We start from the raw sequence: 22693 nt of genomic DNA, 5'->3' as shown, positions 1-22693 counted from the left end.
CAGCATTTCCCAATCGCCCTCTTTTATTAATTAAATAAAAGCTACCTCATATGCTCCACATGGAAGTCAGTATGATGATCGGATCGCCTGAAACTCATCCACGCTTCTGGGGTAGCCTCGAGTGTTCGGCAGGAAACTGAAGGCGCTCACTCCGGCCCCCACAGCGGAGTCAGTTTTACACTCACCACCGAGGTGACACAGCTCTGATTCAGGTAAACTGAGTCCGCCAGCATTTACCTATGGCGCTCTCCACTGGGAGAGACCGCGCTCGCAGTGTGCACGGCCCTGGAGGGAGGGAGGCGTTGGCTCTGACTCCCTCCTGCCCAGCAGGCGTGGCCGCCCTCTCCCCCGCCGTCACTCAGATGCGGTCACTCCCCGGCTGGCCGCTCTGCCTCAGTGAATACACCCACTCCGTCTCCAACGGCTTCAAAGCTCAGGTGGGCCGTGGGGGCCCTGCCACGGCCGTGGGTGGGGAGTGCACGTGTGCGGGATAGGGCAGCGCACCCGCCCGCAGGGAGCCTGGGCGCCCGCACAGCTTCCAGCGCGCCCGCTCCGCCTGGCTCCGAGGCCAAGGCCGGGGGAGGGCACTCCACAGAGCAGGCGGTTTACATCTCTCGCACAAGGCCAAATTAATAAAAACAAAACCTAATTTTATCCCACTCTAACCTATTCTTATTCCTCCTCAATATTTTTCCTCTTTCTAAGACTCCTTTTTTGTTCGAGGAGCTTAATGTTTGGCTGCATTCTGAACACACGGGCATAGTGACAGACGAAAGACTGTATTCAGCGTATAATTCAGAAGAAGGGGAAAGCCGACTGCTGTGCGTTTAAGATTCTAACAACCTTGCAATTTGGTAGAGTCGTTCCCCCACCCGTTCTTTTGAAGCAATCTGCCTTTATTCTGCTAATAACTAACCACAGCCACAGCAGCATGGATCCGATTAGCAGCTCTCACGGTACAAAGGGGCGAAGGGAAAGCTGCGAACGGGGTTGCCAGTCTGTCCACCTGGCCCCCAGGAGGAGGATCAGATGTGGCACCGCCTGCCCCGGCCTGCCCCGCACCGCTGCTCCGCGCGCCTGGTGCAGACCGGCCTCTTTAAACCACGGCTGTTCTTCCCTTTGATAAAGTTTCACTCGCCTCCCTCCGCTCTTGTCAGAGGGTTTTCATTCTGGGCCCCAATGTCATGGTGACGCTTCACGGTAAGCGTGAGCAGCTATGAGATGCCACACACTGATGCTCACTCGCTCGGAGGCACTGTGCATCCACCACAGAAACACACAGGAAGTGCCATGTGGCGGTAGGACTAGTGTCCTTGCCTCCGACTGGAGGTGGCACACATGGACAGGACAGGCCACAGGCAGTGGCTGCTGCTTCTGGATGCCAGAGGAGGGAGGAAGATACACGGCTTGAGAATTAAATAATGCAATTTGAGGAAAACGAGTACAGTATATATAAATTTTGGACCAACAAATTTGCCTACCGGCATTATAGGCAACATGGTTTCTTTATATTTTCTGTTTAAATATGGAACGGAATACTGAACATGGGCCCTTGTCCACTTCTAATGAAAGCAATGATACCACATAGGAAAACTACACACGAGGTTCAGAGCTATAATTTAGTATGACTCTTAAATTTTGTGTGAAATGAACTGAAAGGAATAATGGTGAAAATAGGGGATTCTATTACTAACCGAGTTAGGCCTGAGACTGTGAAAGTTATTTTATCACAGAATTTTTTTCCTGTGACATTATGATTTCAATTGAACCACAACCTATTTAAAGAAAGTAAAAAAAAAAGCAAAGCAAAACAAGAGCTATTTGTTCCTAAACTCTTCTACGAACGATCACACATGATTATAACTGGGTTACTGACTTTCTTTTGAACACGCCCTCAGGGCGGGAGGGGAGTGTGAGGCAGTACTGGACACAGTGTCTCCACACCGAGAACCCCTTCTTCGCGTGGCTTCTAGAACCCACACGCCACTGGCTGTTCATGGTCTGTGTTCCTGGGGTCCGAGGGCACAGCCCTCAGAATGCCCCTGCTTCCGACCTTGGCTAAAATGTTAACCCCTGGGGAGCTGTGAAGGGGATGGAGCAGCGTCCCATCAGACCAGGTCGGCATCCAGTCTCTTCCCAGGACGTCCTGTGCAGCCCGCGCTGAGAAGCCTGACCTCACTCATTCCCCAGGTCAGGAGTTCCCAGACCAGTGGCTTCTTTCCAGCTTCCAGGAACTTGCTGGAAATGCAAATTCTCCAGCTCTCCCTCAAACCTACTGAATCCGAAACCAGGTTTGGGGCCCAGCCACTTGGGCCGTCCAAGCCACCCCGGTGACTGTGAAACAGGCTGGGTGGCCTAGGTGATCCCACCTGGAACTCTAATGACTCACAGACCTGCTTCTCCAGCTACATTTCCTGAGTCCAGACCCCGCTGCCTATCCAAAATCTCCCTTCACATGCACGGCAGGCATCTCAATGTAACGCGCTCAAAACCAAATTCTGCATACCCCTTCATAAGCTTACCTTTGTCTTCCACTGTCAGACCAACCATTTACCAATTTTTTGGACCAAAAACCTGCCCCACTACTGCTACCCACACATTCAGCCATGCCCAGCCCTCCCTCCCCTGGGGATCGCAGGAGCCTCCCAGCCACTCTCCTTGCTTCCTCTCTGGCCCCTGAGAGTATAATCTCCATCAGCAGCCAGAATGTCCCCTTAAAGCCTAAATTGGACCAGACCGTTCCCCGACTTCTACCTCCCGGTGGCTCCCCATCACACGTAAAATACACGCTGACTCCTAATCATAACGCATGAAAGGCTAAAGAAGCTGGCTCTGGTCGCCCTCTAATCTAACTGCCTAGTGATGTGTCCCCATCTCCTCCACACTCCAGCCCGTGACATCCTGGGTGTCCCCTGCCCACATGGCGACATTACTAATTCAGGCCTTGGTACTTGCTCTTTGCTCTGCCAGGCATTCACATGGCATGCTTTCGCCTTCATTCACTGAGACCCTAGTTCCAAAATCAATTTCTGCCATCGCCGGTTTTACTCAGTGGTTAGTGTCAGACCGTGGACTGAAGGGCCATGGGTTTGAACCCGGTCAAGGGCACGTACCTCGGTTGAAGGCTTGATCCTGGGCCCCAGTGGGGGCATGTGCAGGAGGTAACCAATTAGTATGCTTCTCTCACACAGATGTTTCTCTCTCTCTCTCTCCCCTCCCTTCCACTCTCTCTAAATATCAATTGGCAGGGGGGGGGGGGGGGGAATAGGAGAATCCTTGGGTGAGGATTAACAAAAAAGATTACAAATATCAACTTTTAAGAGAGAACTTCCCTAATCCCTGCTAACTAAAGCAGCAACCTGATTCTCCCTCCCACCCCCAAATAAAACCTGACAATAAATCACACGCTCATTTCCTGTCTTTCTCATGAGAATGCAGGCTCCGAGGACAGCGGCCTTTGTCCTTTATGTTTAGTGTGTTTCCTCAGTTCCTAGAACATGCACGCAGCCACATGTGCGTCCAGTACCTGCTGACGCGGCGGAAGAGAACACTCAATGCAGGAAGGAACAAAGCGGCAATTGAGCTAGTTGGCCTTCCTCAGGAAATCACCTCATTTATCCGACAGCAAATGGGCAGCATGCTGCTTTTCGAGAAACGCCAAGTGTATTAAGCCGATGAATTAATACATTGGCATCCTTGGCAAGGTCACAGTCTTGGCATGCAGCTATATGCATTTAATCTAGTTTGCAAGTACAAACTCCTGTGTCACTTTCTGTTTGGAAGGGAGAATATCAACATTAACAACCCCCGGTTATATAATTTATAAACATGCAGATGTGGATTATTAAAGATTAATGCATTTTAGGATTCGTGTCGGCATTCCGTTTGTCTCATGCCGAAACCAATTCTGCTCTTCATTAGTCAATGACAACCCATATCACCCTGTTATGGAAGAGAAATCAAAGGTGCAAGTGTGTGAATTGAGCATAAGTGATGAAACTGATTAGTAAGAGGCTTAACGGCTATAATCAATCAACACATCATCATAATCCTGGCTCCGGGCTATCAGAACACAGGGCAATAACAACACTCTCTGTAGAACACCACCACGGCTGCTTGCTCCCTTCAGGAAACACTGTAACAGAGATCGCCAGTTCCTCTAACAGTGGGGCCATCCTGACTGTAAGTACTATTTATTTTATCACCGTTCTCCCAATGACATTGGAAACTTTTACTTCTATGCTGAAATCTGTTCACCAAGCTTTTGTACCCGTCCATCCGACTCCTCCTTTGAGGAGACATCTATGCAGCAGGCCAAGGCCACGGCACTACCACAGCGGCATCCCACGGCTGAGCTGAGAGCCACCCTGCTCAGTGGACCACAAGTTCAGAGCAGCAGCAGCCCACTCAGCTCAAGACATGAAGACACACAGTAAGCAGGGCATGGAAATGCTTCTTCAGGGCACAGCAGAGGAGAAAAAAGGGGGAGTGGGCGTGGTCTGCTGGGGTGACCAAGAACCACACCAGCCACTGCTCGTCTTGTAAGGCACAGAACGCAGCCCTGGTGACACAGACCCTGTACGTCCGGGCAAAGGACCGAATACAGGGAATGAAATGAGAGGGTGTACACTGGTCTGCATAGCCCAGTTTCAACTAAGAGTAGCAAAACCACTGGGGATGGCCACTAGAAGAAAATCCCAACCATCTCTGGTTTCTGAACGTGGGGGAAGGAGAAGCAGGAGGGGCTTCATGTTCAAGAGGAAGAACCGAAAAGATTTCTGCTGCTGAAAAGCGGAAGAAATGCTCACCCCCCAGCGCCGAGAGACCTGGCCTGGCCCGGCCCCGGCGAAGGGAAGAGCAGCTGCTTCCCACGCAGGGACCTGCCCGCAGGAACCCCAGAACACCCCCGGCCACAGGAGTTCCTACACCCAGGATCCTGGCCGGAACTCCAGGGGAGGCACCAATAACGGGTAAGGAAACCATACAGAGCCGCAGTGCATAGCCCTAAAAGACCACATACACCGTGGCTCTCGTAAGTGCTGCTAGGCACCATTGGAAAGATCTGCAATTCCTGTTTCTGTCACACACAAATATTTTACCGTGCAAGGGAAGAAAAACCCTGGCGGAAGCACTCTGGCTGGTGGAACTGCTGAATGGATGTTTTCTGGGCTGCCTGGATTAAAACACGGATGTATCAATGGCATTTTGTGTTTGAGAGTTTTTTCCTGCTCAGCTTGCCAGTAAGCAGCATGCATCTTCCTTACAACAAGCTGTTGCAGGATTTCTACTTCGAGAGAAGCCAAGGAAGAGCCCTTGATGAATGTTTTGAAGTGAGGTTATCAGAGAGGGGACTGCGGGCTTTCTGGTAAAAAAGGTGTCTTTATGGGCAAAGCCACTTCAGATCCACTGATGTTATCGCGGCCGGAAACCGGGCCAGAAGCACTTACATAGAGAAATAACCTCGTCATTTTACCGTGAATCTGATTAAGCAACGACAAATTAAAAGTGGAAAATTTAGTTATGCAGGATGGGTTGGGCTCGATCCCTACGAGTTCAAAATGTCCGGAGGACAGATGCACGGAGCGGAACCCTGGTTTGCGCCCTCCGGTGCTCATCTCATAGGCGCTCATCTTGACAAATGAGGCCAGGAACCGTCATTTCCTCTAACCCCTTCCTGCTCACTCCAGCCTGTGACTAGCGCCAAGCTGTAATTCATTTTTCTCTTTCCCATCATAACGTCCTTCCAGAACCTGCTTGTCTGAATGTCAAATCGCATGGCAATCCTTGTCTGACCAAATTTCTGTTGTTTGTGTGCAGTTACAGCAGCTCCCACCGACTCAACTGGGCTCTTGGCTGCTGAGCGGGAGGCTGGGGAGCACCACGCAGTGTTCCCAATGCGCCCGGAGGAGCCCCGAGAGCGGCTGCCCATATGGCACCTCACAGGGGCCGCCTCTTTGGACCCACTCTTTGGGGTCCGAGATGTCCCTGGGGGCGGGACTTCCTGGGGGCTGGTGGGTGAGGAGGCCTGCTCACCCAGGACTGACCAGACAAAGCTCAGAGTCCGGCTCAGCATGGAGTGGCTGGGGCCCCTGAGGGTGACCACCTCCGGCAGAGCTGTTTCCATGGGCACTCAGACCTGTGCTCCTTTGGGACAACAGCCAGGGACGAGTCTGCATAACGAGGGGCCCGAGCCCCAGGCCCTGCGGGTGGGGAGGACACGCTGCAGCTGCCGGGACAGGGAGGGGAGGCAGGCTCCTGAGGAGGAGGATGGACAGAACACCATCAGGCCCTCACCTCTCTCGCCTCGGCTCTCAGCTCCTGAGCCTCGGCCAGTCTGGGAGGGGGAGGGGAGACAAGGCCTCAGACAGCAGAGCACACAGAACTTAAAAAGGGGCGCTTTCTTCCCGGACTTCACTTTTGTCTGCGGGGGAGGAGATGCTGTCACTGCGGAGTCCTCTCATCATGAACGCCAGGCTGGGCAAGAAAAGCATAACCAGGAGAGCAATGTCTGCCGTCGTGGCGCTGCTGCCAACACGTGACTCTCTGTCTTTGTGCAGAACTGTCACTGGCACAGGCAGCTCCTGCCCTCAGCATTCTGCCCTCAGCGCCACCGACACCTGGACTGGCACAAACGCTGAAATAAAGAGGAAACTGTTCGGGACCCGTTAGCGCCCCCGCACCTGACGGCCCGGGACGGCCTGGCCTCGGCAGTTAAACACTGAGGTTTCACAGGCGGCAATGCTCACCGGCCCGGGACAGTGAGCCCCCCTCATGTTCCCCTTCTTACTGTTCCCACACGCTGGCTGCTGACAGCACACGAGGAAAAGCTGACACAAGCCTTTGGCCAATAAAACAAAAACAAAACCCACTTCGGCTTATTACGTTTCGCTTTGTTGGTGAACTGGAGGGCTGGCCTGGCAGAAGACCCGGGGCATGGACACGCGGTCAATCCCGCCACGCGGGCTGCCTCGGCGTCCGCGGTGTGAGGGCCACCAGGCCCCGGAGCCCCACGCGACAGTCCCGCCCCAACGGTTTCTCCTGCACCGCAGGCCGCCCTGGAGGACCAGCCAGGACCGCACAGCACAGTGCGAGGGGCACTTGGTTAGAAGGGAAAAGGTTACCATCATGCATTTCAGAACCAACAGCATCGGGTTTGGACTTGCTTGGTTTACATGTGTTTGTATCTACGTGCACATTACCAACCAGAAAGAGAGTCATTCATATCTTTCTCTAAATGTAAATACACTGGCATAAAGGAGGGAGAGATGAAGACAGTAAGTGAAAAGAGGAAAACGGGTAACGGCCGGGGGGGGGAGGGGTAGAGGGGGTGTTCTCAGATGCTTGTTTACACTAGACACCAGGGCTGTGGCCCTCTCTGACTACAGAGCGTGGTGCGGAGCTGGCTGTGTGCAGACAAAGGAGACATCCGCACGGCCTCCGTCCTGCCCTGAAAGGCAGGAAGGAAAGCCTGCTGGGCGAGGGACCTGCCAGGCGCCGGTGCCAGTGTCACAGCGTGCTCCCGTGGCACTCGGTGTGCGCGGCAGCACGATCGGAGGGCACATTTGCAGCGGGTGGAGGGACGGTTTAACGGCAAGAAACAGACTCAGCCGTTTGGGACGCTGTCCTGGCTGTTTCTCTCGCCTGGGATCCTTCTCATTAGCTGTCAATCTCATTACCGGGCAGAGATGGCGGAGAACGATCGCTTCTCAGCAAGCCCTGGGAAAGCAGCGCGAGGAAGCACCCCCGCACACCCTGGCTGTCCCTGGCCCAGCCATCAGCCACACAGCAGCTGCCGCCCTAACAACGACTGCATGGCGACATGGCTGAGAGCAATCTGTGGCACACGGAGAGGCAGCGGCACTATGGTGGGAGGTAATGGAGAGAAGCAAGGTCAGAAAACACGAGTTAGGTCTGGGAAGGAGAGGAAGGAGGGGGAGGAAAGAAGCAAAGGCTGCACACAGGGAAACGGAGGGAAATTCCAGACAGATGTTCCTGAGGCAGCATGTGCACATCTGGCCTGGTGCCTGCTCCCTGACCTTCTGTTTTTTAAATATATTTTTATTGATTTCAGAGACGAAGGGAGAGGGAGAGAGAAATAGAAACATCAGTGATGAGAGAGAAGCATCGATTGGCTGCCTCCTGCACCCCACCCCCCATCGGGGATCGAGCCGGAAACCTGGGCATGTGCCCTGACCAGAATCAAACCCGGGACCCTTCAGTCCCCAGGCTGCTGCTCTAGCCACTGAGCCAGTGGACGGCAAACTCATTAATCAACAGAGCCAAATATCAACAGTATAATGATTGCCATTTCTTTGGAGAGCCAAATTTTTAAAACTTAAACTTCTTCTAATGCCACTTCTTCAAAACAGACTCGCCCATTTCAGACTCGGCTGTGGGAGAGCCACACTCAAGGGGTCAAAGAGCTGCATGTGGCTCAGGAGCCGCAGTTTGCCAACCATGGCACTAAGCCAAACCAGCCAGGGCCTCCCTGACACTTTTATTTCATTGGTACAGACTTGGGAGCAAATGACAGTGTAAGCTCTGGGCAGTTAGCTTCCTGACACAAGTTTAAAATACAAACTGTACACTTCAAACATATCCAAGGAGGCCGGATGCTCTCTGTTGAAAACCCGCTTTCCCACGAAGTTAGCGGGAGAAGGAGCTCGGTGGGTCCTGCCTGCGGTGATGAGCAGCAGCTTCGTCTCACCGCCCAGCCTGTACCTGCACACCGCACACCTCCGCCGCTCCCCGCTGAGCCACCCCTCCACATGTAGCAGCACACGGCCCAGAGAGTTCTCCTGGCGGGGAGCGTTCTGCAGCGCATCAAAACCCAAGCAGGGAAAGTTTCAAAGTCCCCGTCTGGAATGATAAACCTACGGATAAAGACTATCAGACAGTGAACTACCCATGTCAGGGATTTTAAGTGAAAACTGTAATGTCTTTACACCTCAGAAATGTCTTCATTTAGGGTTAGGAAAAGTCCTTTACCCAATTCAAAAAGGAGAAGTCAGTTCCTGTTTTGACAAATACCGTATTTTACATAGAACTTTCCAATGTTTAGGTAGGTGATTCCTCAAAAACCATCTCAATACCAAAATTCTGAGAATTCTGAGAGAGCAATCAGAATATGTAACATATGTGTATATATATGTTCATACACACATAAAACATCCCATAATAAAGATTAAAAAAAAAAAAAAAAGGTGTACCCTTGGCTGGGTGGCTCAATTGGTTGGAGGGTCATCCTGTAAGGTTGACGTCAACCATCATAAGGCTGCTCGTTCCATTCTGGTCAGGGCACGTATAGGAAGCAACCGATTGATTTTTCTTTTTCACCTCGATATCTCTCTCTCTCTCTCTCTCTCTTTCTCTTCCCTTTACCCCCCCCCTCCCCTCTAAAATCAATAAAATATATTCTTGGGTGAGGATTAAAAAATAATAATTCATAAAAAAGGTATAAAATGGTAAAAAGGGGTAAAAACTACCAGCCATACTTTTAAGATAACAAACTGTCAGAGAATTTATCAGCAGTCCAATACCAATTCTGGTAGGTTAGTAAAAAGTGCTTTCTGGCAGCCGTCTACATGTCACCAGCATTTACACAGAAAAAACGGCATCGACTTTGCTGATAAAGAAAAGCTTACTGCTTGGTGGATCTGAATGAATGAAGTTCAATCGAAGAAAGAAGGATGAGGATGAGGCAAATGACAAACAAATAAATAATCCCGAGCACACAATACAGGAAGCAGCAGATAGATAACTAGTAAGACCACTGAAATAGCTGAACCAGGAGTTAGTTCACTGGAACACAAACGTCTAGTCTAATGCCAAAGTTAGAAGGTGATGTTTGTGTCAGTAACAAGGCGTTCAGCGAATGCTGGCAAATTAGGACACTGATAAGTATGAACACTAAATCTATTTTAGAAAATAACTGCCACAGTATAAGTTAAAGAGAACCCTATAAACTAAGGCCAATACTCATCAATAATCTCACCCTTAGTGGCACTTATCAACAGAGATCTTATTTAACAGAATCATTACTAAACATATGCTAAGAGAAAATAAGCAATTTCCGGGCATAGTGTAGGCCAGTGTGTGAAGGGAAGCTATCGGTGACTTTATTAAGCGGGTGTTGTACTCATTAGCTGAATACTTTCAGGAACTGGGACTCTCCAACGCTTTGTGATAATTCACAAAGTTACGCTCCTCACACGTGGTCCCATCACTGGCTTTTTAAACAGCAACAAAACAAAACAAAGCCCACAGGGGACGGGGTGCACGCTGCCCTTTCCTTCGGAGGAAAGCAGGAGGGTTTCGGAGGGAATACCTGGAATACTTGCAGGAGAGATGGGGCCTGACCGTGACTGGTTGCTTCCTACAGGCGAGCCCACCGGAGACGGCGACGGGCCCCCGGGGATGCCGGAGAGGTGGGGGGATGCGTGCGGGGAGAAAGGCGACTGGGCCGGGTTGCTCTGGTCCCCTTGGCTGCTCGTGGAGCCCGAAGCACTGACCGCGGAGCTCAGCGTGGCTTCCGTTCCCGTGGGGAGGTCGTCGATGGAGCCCGACAGGTCCTGCGGAAGGAAGACACAGCGTGGATTTATAGAGGAACCTGTTCGGACCACCTCCTGGCCAAACCATTTGGAAACCCGAACCACACCCTCAGCAATGAGCTTCCCAGGTAACACCCCAAATCCGGAGCATGGCCACTTGTTGCTAGGAAACTTGACTCGTAAGTTGAACCCTAAGACCTGATCTATCCTAGGAAGTGAGTACAGTTGTACTCCATAAAACCATCCTACAAGCGCTGCTTTAAGCTGTCAGCTGGGCCAAACATTTTTAAATGACTCAAAAGAAAAAATCAAGAGTGCTATTTGGTGACATACGGGAAGTATCAGAAATTCCAATGTCTGTCCATCCGTGTCAGTGGCGCACGGCCACGCCGTGCCTGTGCCTGTGGCTGCTCTCAGGCCACGGGGCGAGCAGTGACACAGCATGGCCTGCAAGCGGCGTCTCCTCCGTCCGGCCCGGGTGGGCCCAGGCAGAGCCTGGTTCCAGCACAGCCACCCCGCGGGCCTCGCCTCAGGGAGGAGGGTGATTCTGGCCCGGCGTGCAGTGACAGGGCCAGAGCATCCCCAAGGTGGGACTGAGCCCACCCCGTCTCCTGGGTAAGCGCTGGTGGGCCAGAGGGAATCTCTCCGAAGGCATCACAGGCCAGGGGCCCACGCAGAGATGCGCCTCCAGTGCCCAGGGCGCACCAGTGAGGAACGAAGGTTCAATCAGACAAAAGCATCGGAGAGGAAATACGCTTTCTGTGCTCTTTTAGAGGAAAAGAATGGGTCCATAACTGGATATAAAACCATTCTCTTTTAGTACACTACATATGGAATTAAACATAGAAAAGAATTAACTTTAAAAAATCATTAGATTCAATTAAAAATACTGAAGTAATTTATGCAAATCTTTCTTCATAAACACACACACACACACACACACACACCAATTGTTACTTAGAAATTTTTAAAATTCTCTGCACGACCTATACATTCCTTCTTGTCCTCCCTTACAAACCCGAGTTGTGGCTGAGAAAGCAGCTTGGGTGGCGCTGAGAGCGCCACTGAGGCACAGAGGCACGGAGGCACCGCTGCTGCTCACCAGGCCGAGAGGAATGCCGGGGGAGCATAAAAGCGGGCTTCTCAGTGCTCCGTGTCATCAGGATTTCAGAGCTCACTAGACTCCGAGCAACAGAGGAGCAGTAAAGAGATAGAATCTATATTACCGTTACACACCATAACGGTAACTTTTCCATGTAAATTATGGAGAAGCGCTCCCGCCCTGCAGACATCAGGGTTTCCATATGTATGTGTAGCTGTCTTACAACACGTGAATAAAAGAAGTTCAACAGCGGTTCAGACTTCCAGCCTCGTTCACAAAGAAGCTGTGTGACTAACACTCCTGCGGAGGACAATCGAGTCAGCAGGGCACTGCTCCATTCCTCCTTTGTGAGGACCAGCAGACCTGCGAGGCCTGCACCCAACAGCACAGACCCACCACCCGCACCTGACCAGGGCACCTTCAAGGCGCACTGCTCCCATTTATCCTGCGGGGCAGCTGGCAGGTCAGGTGACTGCAGGGAGGACTCTTCTGGGGACTGGAGCCCAAACCCTTGCATTCCTTACATCCTTCCTCTTCACAAGGAGTGATGGGGAAGCACAGACTTCCTGGGCTCATGCACAGTCAATTCAGTATTTGGCCATGACAATTTAATTCGGCAAAATTGGGTTTTTAATATCTGAAGTCACTCGGAATACAAATGCCTTTCACCACACCAAAAATGGTACAATTCCTACTACTAATGGTTCATTTATTTTTTTAGAAAATCTGTGCCTTAAAAAAAGGTTGTTTTACTTTAAAATTTAATTTAAATGAAAGTTTTCTGCAAAGTCTTTTCTCTGTAACCATCATCCCTCCACCCTGCCCATGTAAAATGTCATTCTAACCCAAGTGCCAAGTACGAGAGATCTCACTGTGCTTAGAATGAAATGCCCCTAGGAGCAATAGCAATCCTACCAGACTCTGACCAGGGAGACACCTACGAATTAAAAGAGCACAAACATGTATGTTCCTGATTCAATGCGGTGGGGCAGGGCGTGTACGGCAGGGACACAGGAATGTACATGGGCACATGCCACCAAGAAGAATTTTTAAAGATCTTCCTATAAGTAAAATAGACATACAATATTAAGTATATAGATTGTATATGCTCATCCCTAAAAATTAACATTTATACATTACCACTTACTACCGTGAAAGACATCTTTGGTTTTGATGTTATTTGATTTAGCTAATAAGTTAGTTTATTCAAGTATAAAATCAGTCGCTGCTGGGAATGCCTGCCTATCCTAAAGAGCTGGGAATAAGGAAATTCCACTCCCTTGCTTAATTAAATGAGTGGGCTTTTAAAAAAGCACGTCGACTTCAAACACTCCGCGCTGTGGCATCATCTGGGAGAGCACTGCCAGGCTGTGCACACGTGGCATCTGCTCAGAGGGCCCGGGAGAGCGGCGGGTAAACACTGCATTCGGAGCCGGGATATTTCAATCAATGGGACCACGCAGGTCTCTTGGTAAGGGTTTTAATAGGATGCAGTTAATGGTTTCTCTGGTGACTTCCCGTGGGGCCAAGGCCCACGTTAAAACGCCAGCCCAATGGTCTTTAGAGAAGTCTCTCATTCATTTTCAGAAGCAGAAATGGTATCTCTTCTCCTTCTTAGAATACTAAGTATGACATCTAGGCACATAGTTTCCTTTTTCTCTCTCCAACTAGACCCACCTTTCTGAAAGGCGGTGATGTGGGAGGTGTGGTGTTGAAGAGGACAGAGCTGACTGTCATTGCTGAATGTCACGCTTTATAGAAACTACAGCTGCAAACACTACACCAGTAAGCCAGCACGTGTAAACATTTCTAAATATTTACCACAAATGCTCTACTGAAAACTACTGACTTTGCTATTAAAATTTAGCAATGAATTCTCAACCCTCTGTTTCCAATTACCATCCTGGAGGCCAAGCATCCAGTCTCATTAGATACTCAGTTCTCTAGAAACACACTATGAAACCACTTCATACCCCAACCTTATTTCAGAGCTATCATTTGCACATGAGACACAAATACACCCTGAAATCGATATCAGAACTGAGCCAACAATTTGACTGACACGTATACACAAAAGGAAAAAAATTCAGGATGACTGCTTAACTTGCATGATGCCTACAGGCTTCTTTCGGCACACACCTCTGTGTGATAAATGGTGTATTTCAACACACACCCAGAAGTCCCTGCTGCTCTCACTGGTCTAGACAGCAAATGACTTAAAAGCTTTGACTTCCTGTCTCAATGAACTAAAAAATTGCAAAGGCACAGAAAAACAGAATTTACGAGGAAAATCTTTTGAAACACCAATTTTTAGACTTAAACATCTTTCCAAGATGCTTTATATATCCTACTTTCTATTCAAACATGTGCAAATAACAAATATTTAACGCTTTGTCACATTTGACAATATGTGCAAGGCATAGCCTTAAGATGTATGAGGTTAAGTGGAAAAAGAATGTTTGATGTTAATTTAAAACAGTGATAAGCAAACAATAAAATAAAAGCAGTCATAAGCTCCATAAAAATATTCATAAGCTCCACAAATGACAATCTCATATCCAAAGCCAGGGCTAACACAAGGACAAGTACTGAGTAGATATTCACTGGAAGAGAGGTGGTCAGGAACCACTATTTGGGGAGATGCTCCCATCTGATTCACTCCCATTCTTTCTCCGGCAAACAGTCCAGTCTGAACTCATGTTAGGAGGGCATTTATAGGCTGACCAGCTAACGTGATACTTCACAGAAGAAGAATTCAGAGTGAAGCTTACTCTCTTAAGCAAAAACGGCTATACTTCCTTTGATTTTTAAAAACCAGCACCCGAAATTAAAAGCTAGCCTCCAAGGTCCCCGGTTAAACCTCCCCGTAGGAAATGTGCTGCGTTCTAAACTTAGCCCGGTAAACAACGTGAGTATGAAATATGCATCAATGTTTTTCCACTGGCGGGCCTCAGGGGGACCCTACCTTATTCTGCTCTGAATTCTGCCCGGGGTTCTCCGCCCGGGGTTCTCCGCCCGCCCGCTGTTACCTGCCTGGCTGTTGTAGGCTCAGAGAACCACACAGACCCTTCCACACAGTCCGCATCTTGAATTGAACATACTTTGGTCAGAACATGTATTTATAGTCTTCTCTTGGTTGTATGGAATTTGGGGCTAAGGTTCACCGGGAAATCACATGCCCTCTGGCCACACGCTGGGCCCACCCACCCCACAATGGCCATGACGACGAGCATGGTCAGGACGGTTTTAGGCAGCAACTGTGCCACATGGTGTGAGGGTAAGGTGACCAGACATCCCGCTTTTGGCGGGACAGTCCCGATTTTTAACTATTTGTCCCACATCCCGCAGCGTTTTAAAAAAGTCCAAAAGATTTAAAAGAATCTTTCCAAAAATTGGGACTTTTTTAAAACGCCGCGGGCTGCGGGACAAATTGTTAAAAATTGGGACTGTCCCGCCAAAAGTGGGCCGTCTGATCACCTTAATTAATACGAATCGCAGGCTGCTGGTGAAATGGCAGCTCTATGGCGCAGCGGAAGGCCCCGCATGCCGAGGGCAGGAGCAGCCTACACTGTCGGGACGGGGGCCACCGGAAGCCCACAGGGAAGCTGGAATGCTGTTCCCGGGAAGGAAGCACCGCAGCGGGCTCCGAAGAAGAAATGTCAGACACAGAAAAGAAAAAAACAAATATGTCTTCAAGTGTTTATGAGCACAGAATACTTCTTGTATTCTAAGTATTATATACAATTTAACAAATAAGCGAACAAGGACGACAACAAAAGAGCCTAACGAACTGGATGGAGGCCAGGTGAAATCGCGGTGTGCTTTTAGGCCGCTTTTCCCCGAGTCTGCATGGTCTTCCTCCTGCTCATTCCCGTTGTGTTTGAGAATCAATGACTAAACGAGGAAAGATATGCACTTTACCCTTAAAATAGCACCACGGTGTCTGAAAACTCACGAGGAGTATACAGTGTAGAGTATACAGATTATACTCCCAGGACATCAGGTACGAAGGGGAAACCAGCGACGGTGCGAAGGCGGGCTGGTTCACGAGGTGCTGCTTTGCAAACATCAATGCCGGGGAAGGAGTGATAGGTATGAGTGACCCAGGCGCTGTGAAAGCAAACTGACACACTAACAAGATGTGTAAATAAGTGCGATTGCGCGTCTGTCTGCTGATACAGTTTTTATTGCCGAAAGTGCATCATAAATCCTCATAACAGAAACGCAGTGAGCACCACCTTCTGCATCCCTCGCGGTAAAAACACGACTGTCTGCCTTAGAAATACAATGCTTAGCACATAGCAATTCTGCAAATAAAACTTAAAAATAAAAAGGCACGAACCCTCAGGAGACATTTATTTCTTCAGTACATAGCAATGAAATACTTTAAAACAGTAAGACCTATTGGAACTGCCAATAAATTAGCAACCTAAAAAATAAAGAAAAAAACAGCAAAGCACACAACTCATCCCGTACTGAGTCTACATGGAATAAAGGGAAGTTTTATTTGCAGACAGAAACTTAGTTATTTTGACATTTCCCCAGTCACTTAAACTGTATAAATAAACATACTTGTTCTACATCCTTCACTGGATTTTTAAAAACTTTGTGTTTTGAAATGACTTAGAATTACACAGAAGTGGCAGACAGTACAGTTTCTATATGGGAACATTTTCAAACTACTCATGGCACACCAATCAAAAACATGAAACTGACATTTGCACAATACTACTAACGCAACTGCAGATAATTCATATTTTACCGGTTTCCAGGCATGTCTTTTTTCTGTTCCAGGATTGCACATCACATTTATTCACATGCCTCCTTCGTCTCCCTAATCTGCAACGATTTCTCACACATTTCCAAGCCTCCCTCCACGTACTTGTCAGGTATTTTGTTGAATGGCCTTCAATCTGTGTTTGCTTAGTGTGTACTCATGGTTAGGCTAGGCTTACAGATTTTGGGGAAAACAGCACAGAAGTGAATTTTCCTTACAAAGCAGCACATCAGGGTATGACATCAACATGATTTATCAGGTGATGTTGACTTTGGTCACTTAGTTAAGGTATGCCTGTCAGGACTCTCCACTCCAGGCTACTCTTCGTTCCTGCTCCTACTCCATTCACGAGAAAGCAGTCACCAAGCTACTCTCTTCCCTGCTCCAACTCCATTGATGAGAAAGGAGTCACCAAGTCCCGCTCACAAGCTCACATCTAAGGGAGGGAATAAGCTCCACTTCCTGGAGGGGGATTATCAAAGAGCTTGAGGAAATTAAAACCATCCATTAAAACCACCAATAATTAGTAAATATTTTGGGGAAATATACAAAGCCATCCATGTATGTATCCTGTTTGTCCTTGAATTTTAGTTTTATCTGTTGGTCTTGCCAGTAGCATTACTGTTGTTCAAATGTTGATTTTTTCTACTCCACTTCTCCTACTTTAGAATTCTTCTTCAAGGAAAAGCTGTCCTGTCTCCATTCACATTTATAAAGTCAGACAACTATTTCTCTTACATGCATTTTTTTGTGTGCAACTTAAGTTCCTTTATAAGATGATTAGTTGATACTCTTGTCAACACTAAATGACAGCGATACTTCCAACTGAGATTTCATGATTATAAAATATTGGAGAGAAGAAGGTATGTACTTCATATGTACACAGCTGGTGAAAAAATTTAGTATGGCCACTTTGAGCAATAATCTGTAAGCATCTTATAAAGCTGAGATGCATTCACCCATGGCCCAGAAAGTCCACTCCTAGGTTTACCCTTGGGCACATGTCCATAAGGAGAGATATAAGGCATAGAATCACTGTGTCAGTACTGTAATAGCAAAACACTGGAGGAAATCTAATTTTCCAGCAATATAAAGTGTCTGCAGATGTATTCAGAAAATGGGATACTATACAGCAGTGAAAGTGAATGAGCTAGAACTAAAAGTATGAATATGAATCTCATAAACAATATTGAAAGAAAACAAAAAACCCAATGCAGCAATAGGTAATTCACTGAGGAAAGAAGGCAAAGACAGCATCACATCAACATGGTGTGTAAATTCAAAAAGTCCAGAGTACGGCAGTCAGCGAAGTCCCAATGGACAGTGAGAGTGAGTGCCACTGTGGGTCAGAAGGGAGCAGGGGCAAGTTCATGTTCCTCATGACCTTCCTGACATCCCACAAGCCACCAGGGCACCCCCAGCGTGAGCCACCTGGTCTCACCTGAAGGGAGCCTCTGCCCTACTCACTCCCCAAAGCCCTCTTCCCTTCAGGGCCGGCTTGGCTTTTAACCCCGGGGCAAGTTCTCCCGGACCCAGCCCACAGTGAACCCCAGGTCACATTCCTGTACCGCAGCGTCTCATGTGGAGTTTAATGAACTGGTCGCACCTGCCACAGGGCGAATGCTGGGGAAGACGACTGACATTCAGTCGCCAGCTTTGCCGCTTATTACCGGGCCTTGGGAGACACACTTAACCTTTCCAGTTCTCCTTCCTCCTCTATGAAACGGGAAACACAGTGCCTGCTGAGAAGAGCTGTGTGAGAGTGAAATGAGAAACTGGAAGGAAAGGGATCAGCGCCAGCTATTTTCACTGTTAACCACGAGGAGAGGCTGGGGGGCAGGGGGCTCAAACAGCGTGTAAGGGGGGACACAGGCAGGAAAGCAGAGTTTTGGGCGGGAGTGGCTGAGTGAGGAAGAGGAAGGGAAACCTGTTCTCCCGTTTTACTGATTCTGGGGGACACTGACGAAGACTCGCAGGCCCTGTTGGAATCGGGTTTAAATGAAACTCCGGACAGTAGCGACCAGAAGAGAAAGGGAATTCTGTGTGAGAAAGGCAGAGTTGTTTTCCCCCATTTTTCTGGCGACTTAGCTGGAACAATCATTCACAAGCTCTTTAACGAGGAAGTCAAGGACTGCCTGCACTCCGTTTATGAACACAGATTTCCAACAATACTTTATCAATGACATTGCAACAACTATGCTAGCACTGGAAAGTGGCTAACAGTAGAATGATAAGAAAAACACCCAAAACAACTCACTGTTAAAGAATCACAATAACAAAATGTTACCACAGAGACTGCTCTGCTGTAGTGGAAGAGCTGGAGGTGAGAGGGGTGGAAGCGTGGTGCCACCGCTGATCCGGGGTGGCAAGACAATTAAATCTTGATTCAGTCATAACGTGGGGGCTCACTTTGTCAATGAATCAATATAATGAGTAAAGCAAATGATAAGGGAATTGTGAAGAACATCACTTTTAAAATAGAAGATGGTATTATTTCCTGGTGCTAAGTTATATATTAGACACAAACTTGAAACTGCTCATTTTAAAGAATAAGTTTGAAATAGAAAAGAATAGCAATGAAAGAAATATTAAGGCCACATCAATTCCAATCTACCGTATTTTCCGGCGTGTAAGACGACCCCCTAATTTTACACTTAAAACATAGGGTTAGGCCTATATTCGCTGTATAAGACTACCCCCCACTTCCGAGGCAACACCAGTTCTTTTTTTAATTAAATTTTTAATGAGTGACATTTTTCGAACATACCGTAATATACCGTACATTGATACGATAAATGGAAGGTCTCTTCACAAATGGCAATGCCATGAACTTGACGGAGAAACAAGAAATCCAAAAGAGAACATTAACAATGATGGCATCATCTGGAAAGAAAATTACATGAAGAATTTGCAGAAAACGCTTGTTTGTGATGACTGGGATGATAAGAGGTTTTTCTAGGCAGAGGAGCATTGTGAGCTTAAAATGCTTCAAAATCCTCATCATGTTCTTCTTCTGACATCATAAGTTCACCAATGACCTCTTGTGGTACATTTGTAAGACAGTCATCATATGGATCAAATTCCAAATCAGATGGTGTGGCTTCAGCTTCGGCTTCCCCTTCATCTTGCCACAAGAAGTCATCCTCCATACCGTCCAAAGAATTTGATATGCCACACTTCTTGAAAGACCTGATTACTGTTTCTTCAGTAATATCATTCCAGGCTTTTATGACAAAGTCACACAAAACATCCAATTGTGGCGCACGCATGTTTCCTCCTTTTGTGAATAACTTTTCGCCGCTAACCATCCACTCGTTCCACTGTTCTCTAATGCGATCTTTAAATGGCTTGTTTAGGCACACATCCAGTGGCTGTACCAATGATGTCAATCCTCCAGGAATAACTGCCGCATCTGTTTATTTTTGCCAGTCTGTTCTTTGTGCTAGTAGTTAAATGAGCCCTGAACATATCCCACACCAGTAGGCTACGTTCTTGACGAAGTCCACCTGGTTGCCTACTCCATACATTATCAAGCCATAGCTTTACCCCTTCTTCATCCATCCATCCTTTTTCATTCACATGTACAAAAACTCCAACAGGGAACTTGATTTTCGGCATTGTTTTTCTTTTAAAAATAATCATTGGTCTTAGTTTGGCACCATCAGCTGTACATGCTAGTACCACTGTAAAACTGGACTTCTCATGTCCTGTTGTTTTAATTAACACTGTTTTTGCACCTTTTGGATTAACAGTTTTATTTCCAACCATATAGAAATTCATAGGAGTTTCATCCATATTTCCTATCTGACTTAATGCATAGCCATGTTTCTTGCGCTGTTGTATTATATATTGATTGAAAAGACTTACGTACTTTGCCGTCAGGATCTGCAGGTAATTTTTGTGCAATTTTGGTCTTTTGCCTCAGTACCAGATTGTGCCTTTCCAAGAACCTAGTACTCCAGGATACAGTGGCCTTAAATCCTTTGCTGTTATCTGGGTTAGATTTGGCCCACTGAAGTGCAAACATACGTATTTTGTTTCGTGTCACTACATAACCATTTTGACGATGCTCAAGAACCATGTCTGCTACATGCTTTTCGAGTTCTGGCCAATAAGGGGTGCCTCTTCTTAATGCACACTTACTCCGTGGCATACTCTTTAATGCATCTTCATTTGCTTTCCAGTCTCGGACCATCTTTTCTGTTACTCCATATTGTCTTGCCGCAGCACAGTTATTGTGTTCCTTGGCAAAGTTTACAACTTTCAGTTTGAAACTGGCTTCAAATTTCCTTCTTCTTGCTGGAGCCATGATAGGTTCTTTTCTACCAGCCATTTGTTGTACACCCACTAATCTTTTAGGCTGGGGTTATACAGTACTATAGCTTTAGCTACACACAGAATGTTCTTTTACGGTACCTTTTAACTCACTGTATGTGTCCTGATACAGCAGCTTTGGCTACACAGAACGTTCCTGTGCTGCAACTGTATGTTCCACGGTGAGCCAATCACAACAAGCAAAGGTTCAAAGGTTATAATAGACCGCCTCTCTGACTCTGGCCAATCTGAGCAGGCTTTTTACTAGAACACAGTGCAGCTTCGGGTACAGAACATGTACAATTTGCATGCATAAAAAGCCTGCTTGGATTGGCTGAGTTAGAGAGGCTGTCCGAGCAGCCTTGCAGTGATTGGTGCGGGATCGAGTTGGAAAATTCTTTTAGCGGCATATCCAGACAATTTCCGGGATCGAGTTGGAAGATTTGTTTAGCGGCATATCGAGACATTTTTCGGGATATACTCGGCGTATAAGACGACCCCCGATTTTCGGTTGACTTTTTTTCGGTTCAAAAGTCGTCTTATATGCCAGAAAATACGGTAATTTCCTTCCTTAAACACATATCTCTCTTTATAATACTGCCCCCAAAACCAGACATGTTTTTTTCATTTCTTTAGTAGTTTAAAATGATGTTAAAAATAGGAAGAGATATTATGGGTTCAATATACAATATACAAAAAGCTGAAAATTTTAATATTTTCACAGAAATAGTTTTTAAAATTTTGAATTCTTTAGAGAAAAGTTGGGAATAGAGATTTTTTTACATGATTACAGATGAAATACTTTTTATTTTATATTTTTAAATGAAGTTCAGCACATTTAACACTCCCCCCACATCAGACCTTAAAAAGTCGCACTGCTCTTGTTTTCAGCTATGATTCCCAGACAACCTGGATAAGAGGGTCCCAAGTGAGCCGTTTCCGTCTTTGTGGAGGGGCAGCTGGTCACGCACCCAACACCTCAGTGCTCACCCTCGAGCACGATTTCACTAATTTTCCCTAAGAGCATATAACCCATCCTTCAGACACTGCTTCTCCGAGTGCGGTGCTCATACACCTCTCCCAGGTTCCAGACAGACACTTCCAATAGCGATGACCACGGCCTCACTGAGGGCTGGAATCAGGCCTTGGAGTCCAGCCTGCTTCACACTCAGCCACGCACCGTTCAGCAGAGCCAGCTGGGCGCCACGCAAGTGTGTACTCACACTTGTGAGTGACTATCCTGGTGCCCAGAGCCTGCCTGGGCCCAGGAGAAGAATAAGGAGTTCTCTGATGACCGTTTCAGTCCACATGAAGAAGACAGACAGCATAGGCAAATTCAGATGCAGGATTTCACAAGGTGGAGGGCTAACATTCACATTTCCGTTGCCTTCTGAGACGTTTGAGGGTGGGGACACGGACCTAAGTAAGTTGACTTGCAAGCCCACCCCACTGTCTAATTCTTCCTTATCGCAGTGAATCGCAAGTTTCTAAATAAAATCGGACTTAAACGCTGGTCTGAAATCCCTGTAGCTCCGTGTCCCGCCCCTCTAAGGAAGCTGCTTTAAAAGAGCATTTGTTCCAGGTTAGTTTGCTTTTTAACCCTGGGATTGGCCCTTCAGAGTGTTCTTGGCTGCACTGGGGGGTGGGCTGGGTGGCTGCTAAGAACCCGGGCTCTGGAATCGCATAGCTGGTTCCCACGGAGCCCCGTGCCTGGCTCCAAGGCCTGGGCACAGGAGCCCTGGCGGCCTCCCCTCTCAGCCGGGTGCATCACGGACCTCAGTGTTGTTGGAGGATTAAATGAGTTGCTGCACGTAAAGCACTAGGCATGATGCCTGGCACCAGCTAAGTGCTCATTAAATATTTACGGTAATGTAGGTTTATAACAACTTAGCAGATAAAAGCATGAATTCTGGAGTAAGAGCACTGAAAATCAAGTCATGGCTCCATTTC

The 22693-nt window shown here is 47.7% G+C and overlaps 1 protein-coding gene across 4 annotated transcripts in view; it reads right to left on the bottom strand.

Moving 5' to 3' along the window:
• Positions 1 to 22693, bottom strand: part of ARID1B (AT-rich interaction domain 1B) — a 323274-nt gene that overhangs the window by 72360 nt on the left and 228221 nt on the right. For all 4 annotated transcript variants that reach the window (XM_084889694.1, XM_084889695.1, XM_084889696.1 and 1 more), the window contains exon 5: positions 10328 to 10571. In XM_084889694.1, the coding sequence (XP_084745820.1) occupies positions 10328 to 10571 (244 nt within the window). The remainder of the gene's footprint in view (positions 1 to 10327; positions 10572 to 22693) is intronic.

Source organism: Pipistrellus hanaki (assembly GCF_964339955.1).
Source record: "Pipistrellus hanaki genome assembly, chromosome: 7".
NCBI classification, from domain to species: Eukaryota; Metazoa; Chordata; class Mammalia; order Chiroptera; family Vespertilionidae; genus Pipistrellus; species Pipistrellus hanaki.
The sequence above is the reverse complement of the archived record's forward strand: the minus strand, read 5'-3'. Positions and strand labels throughout refer to the sequence as shown.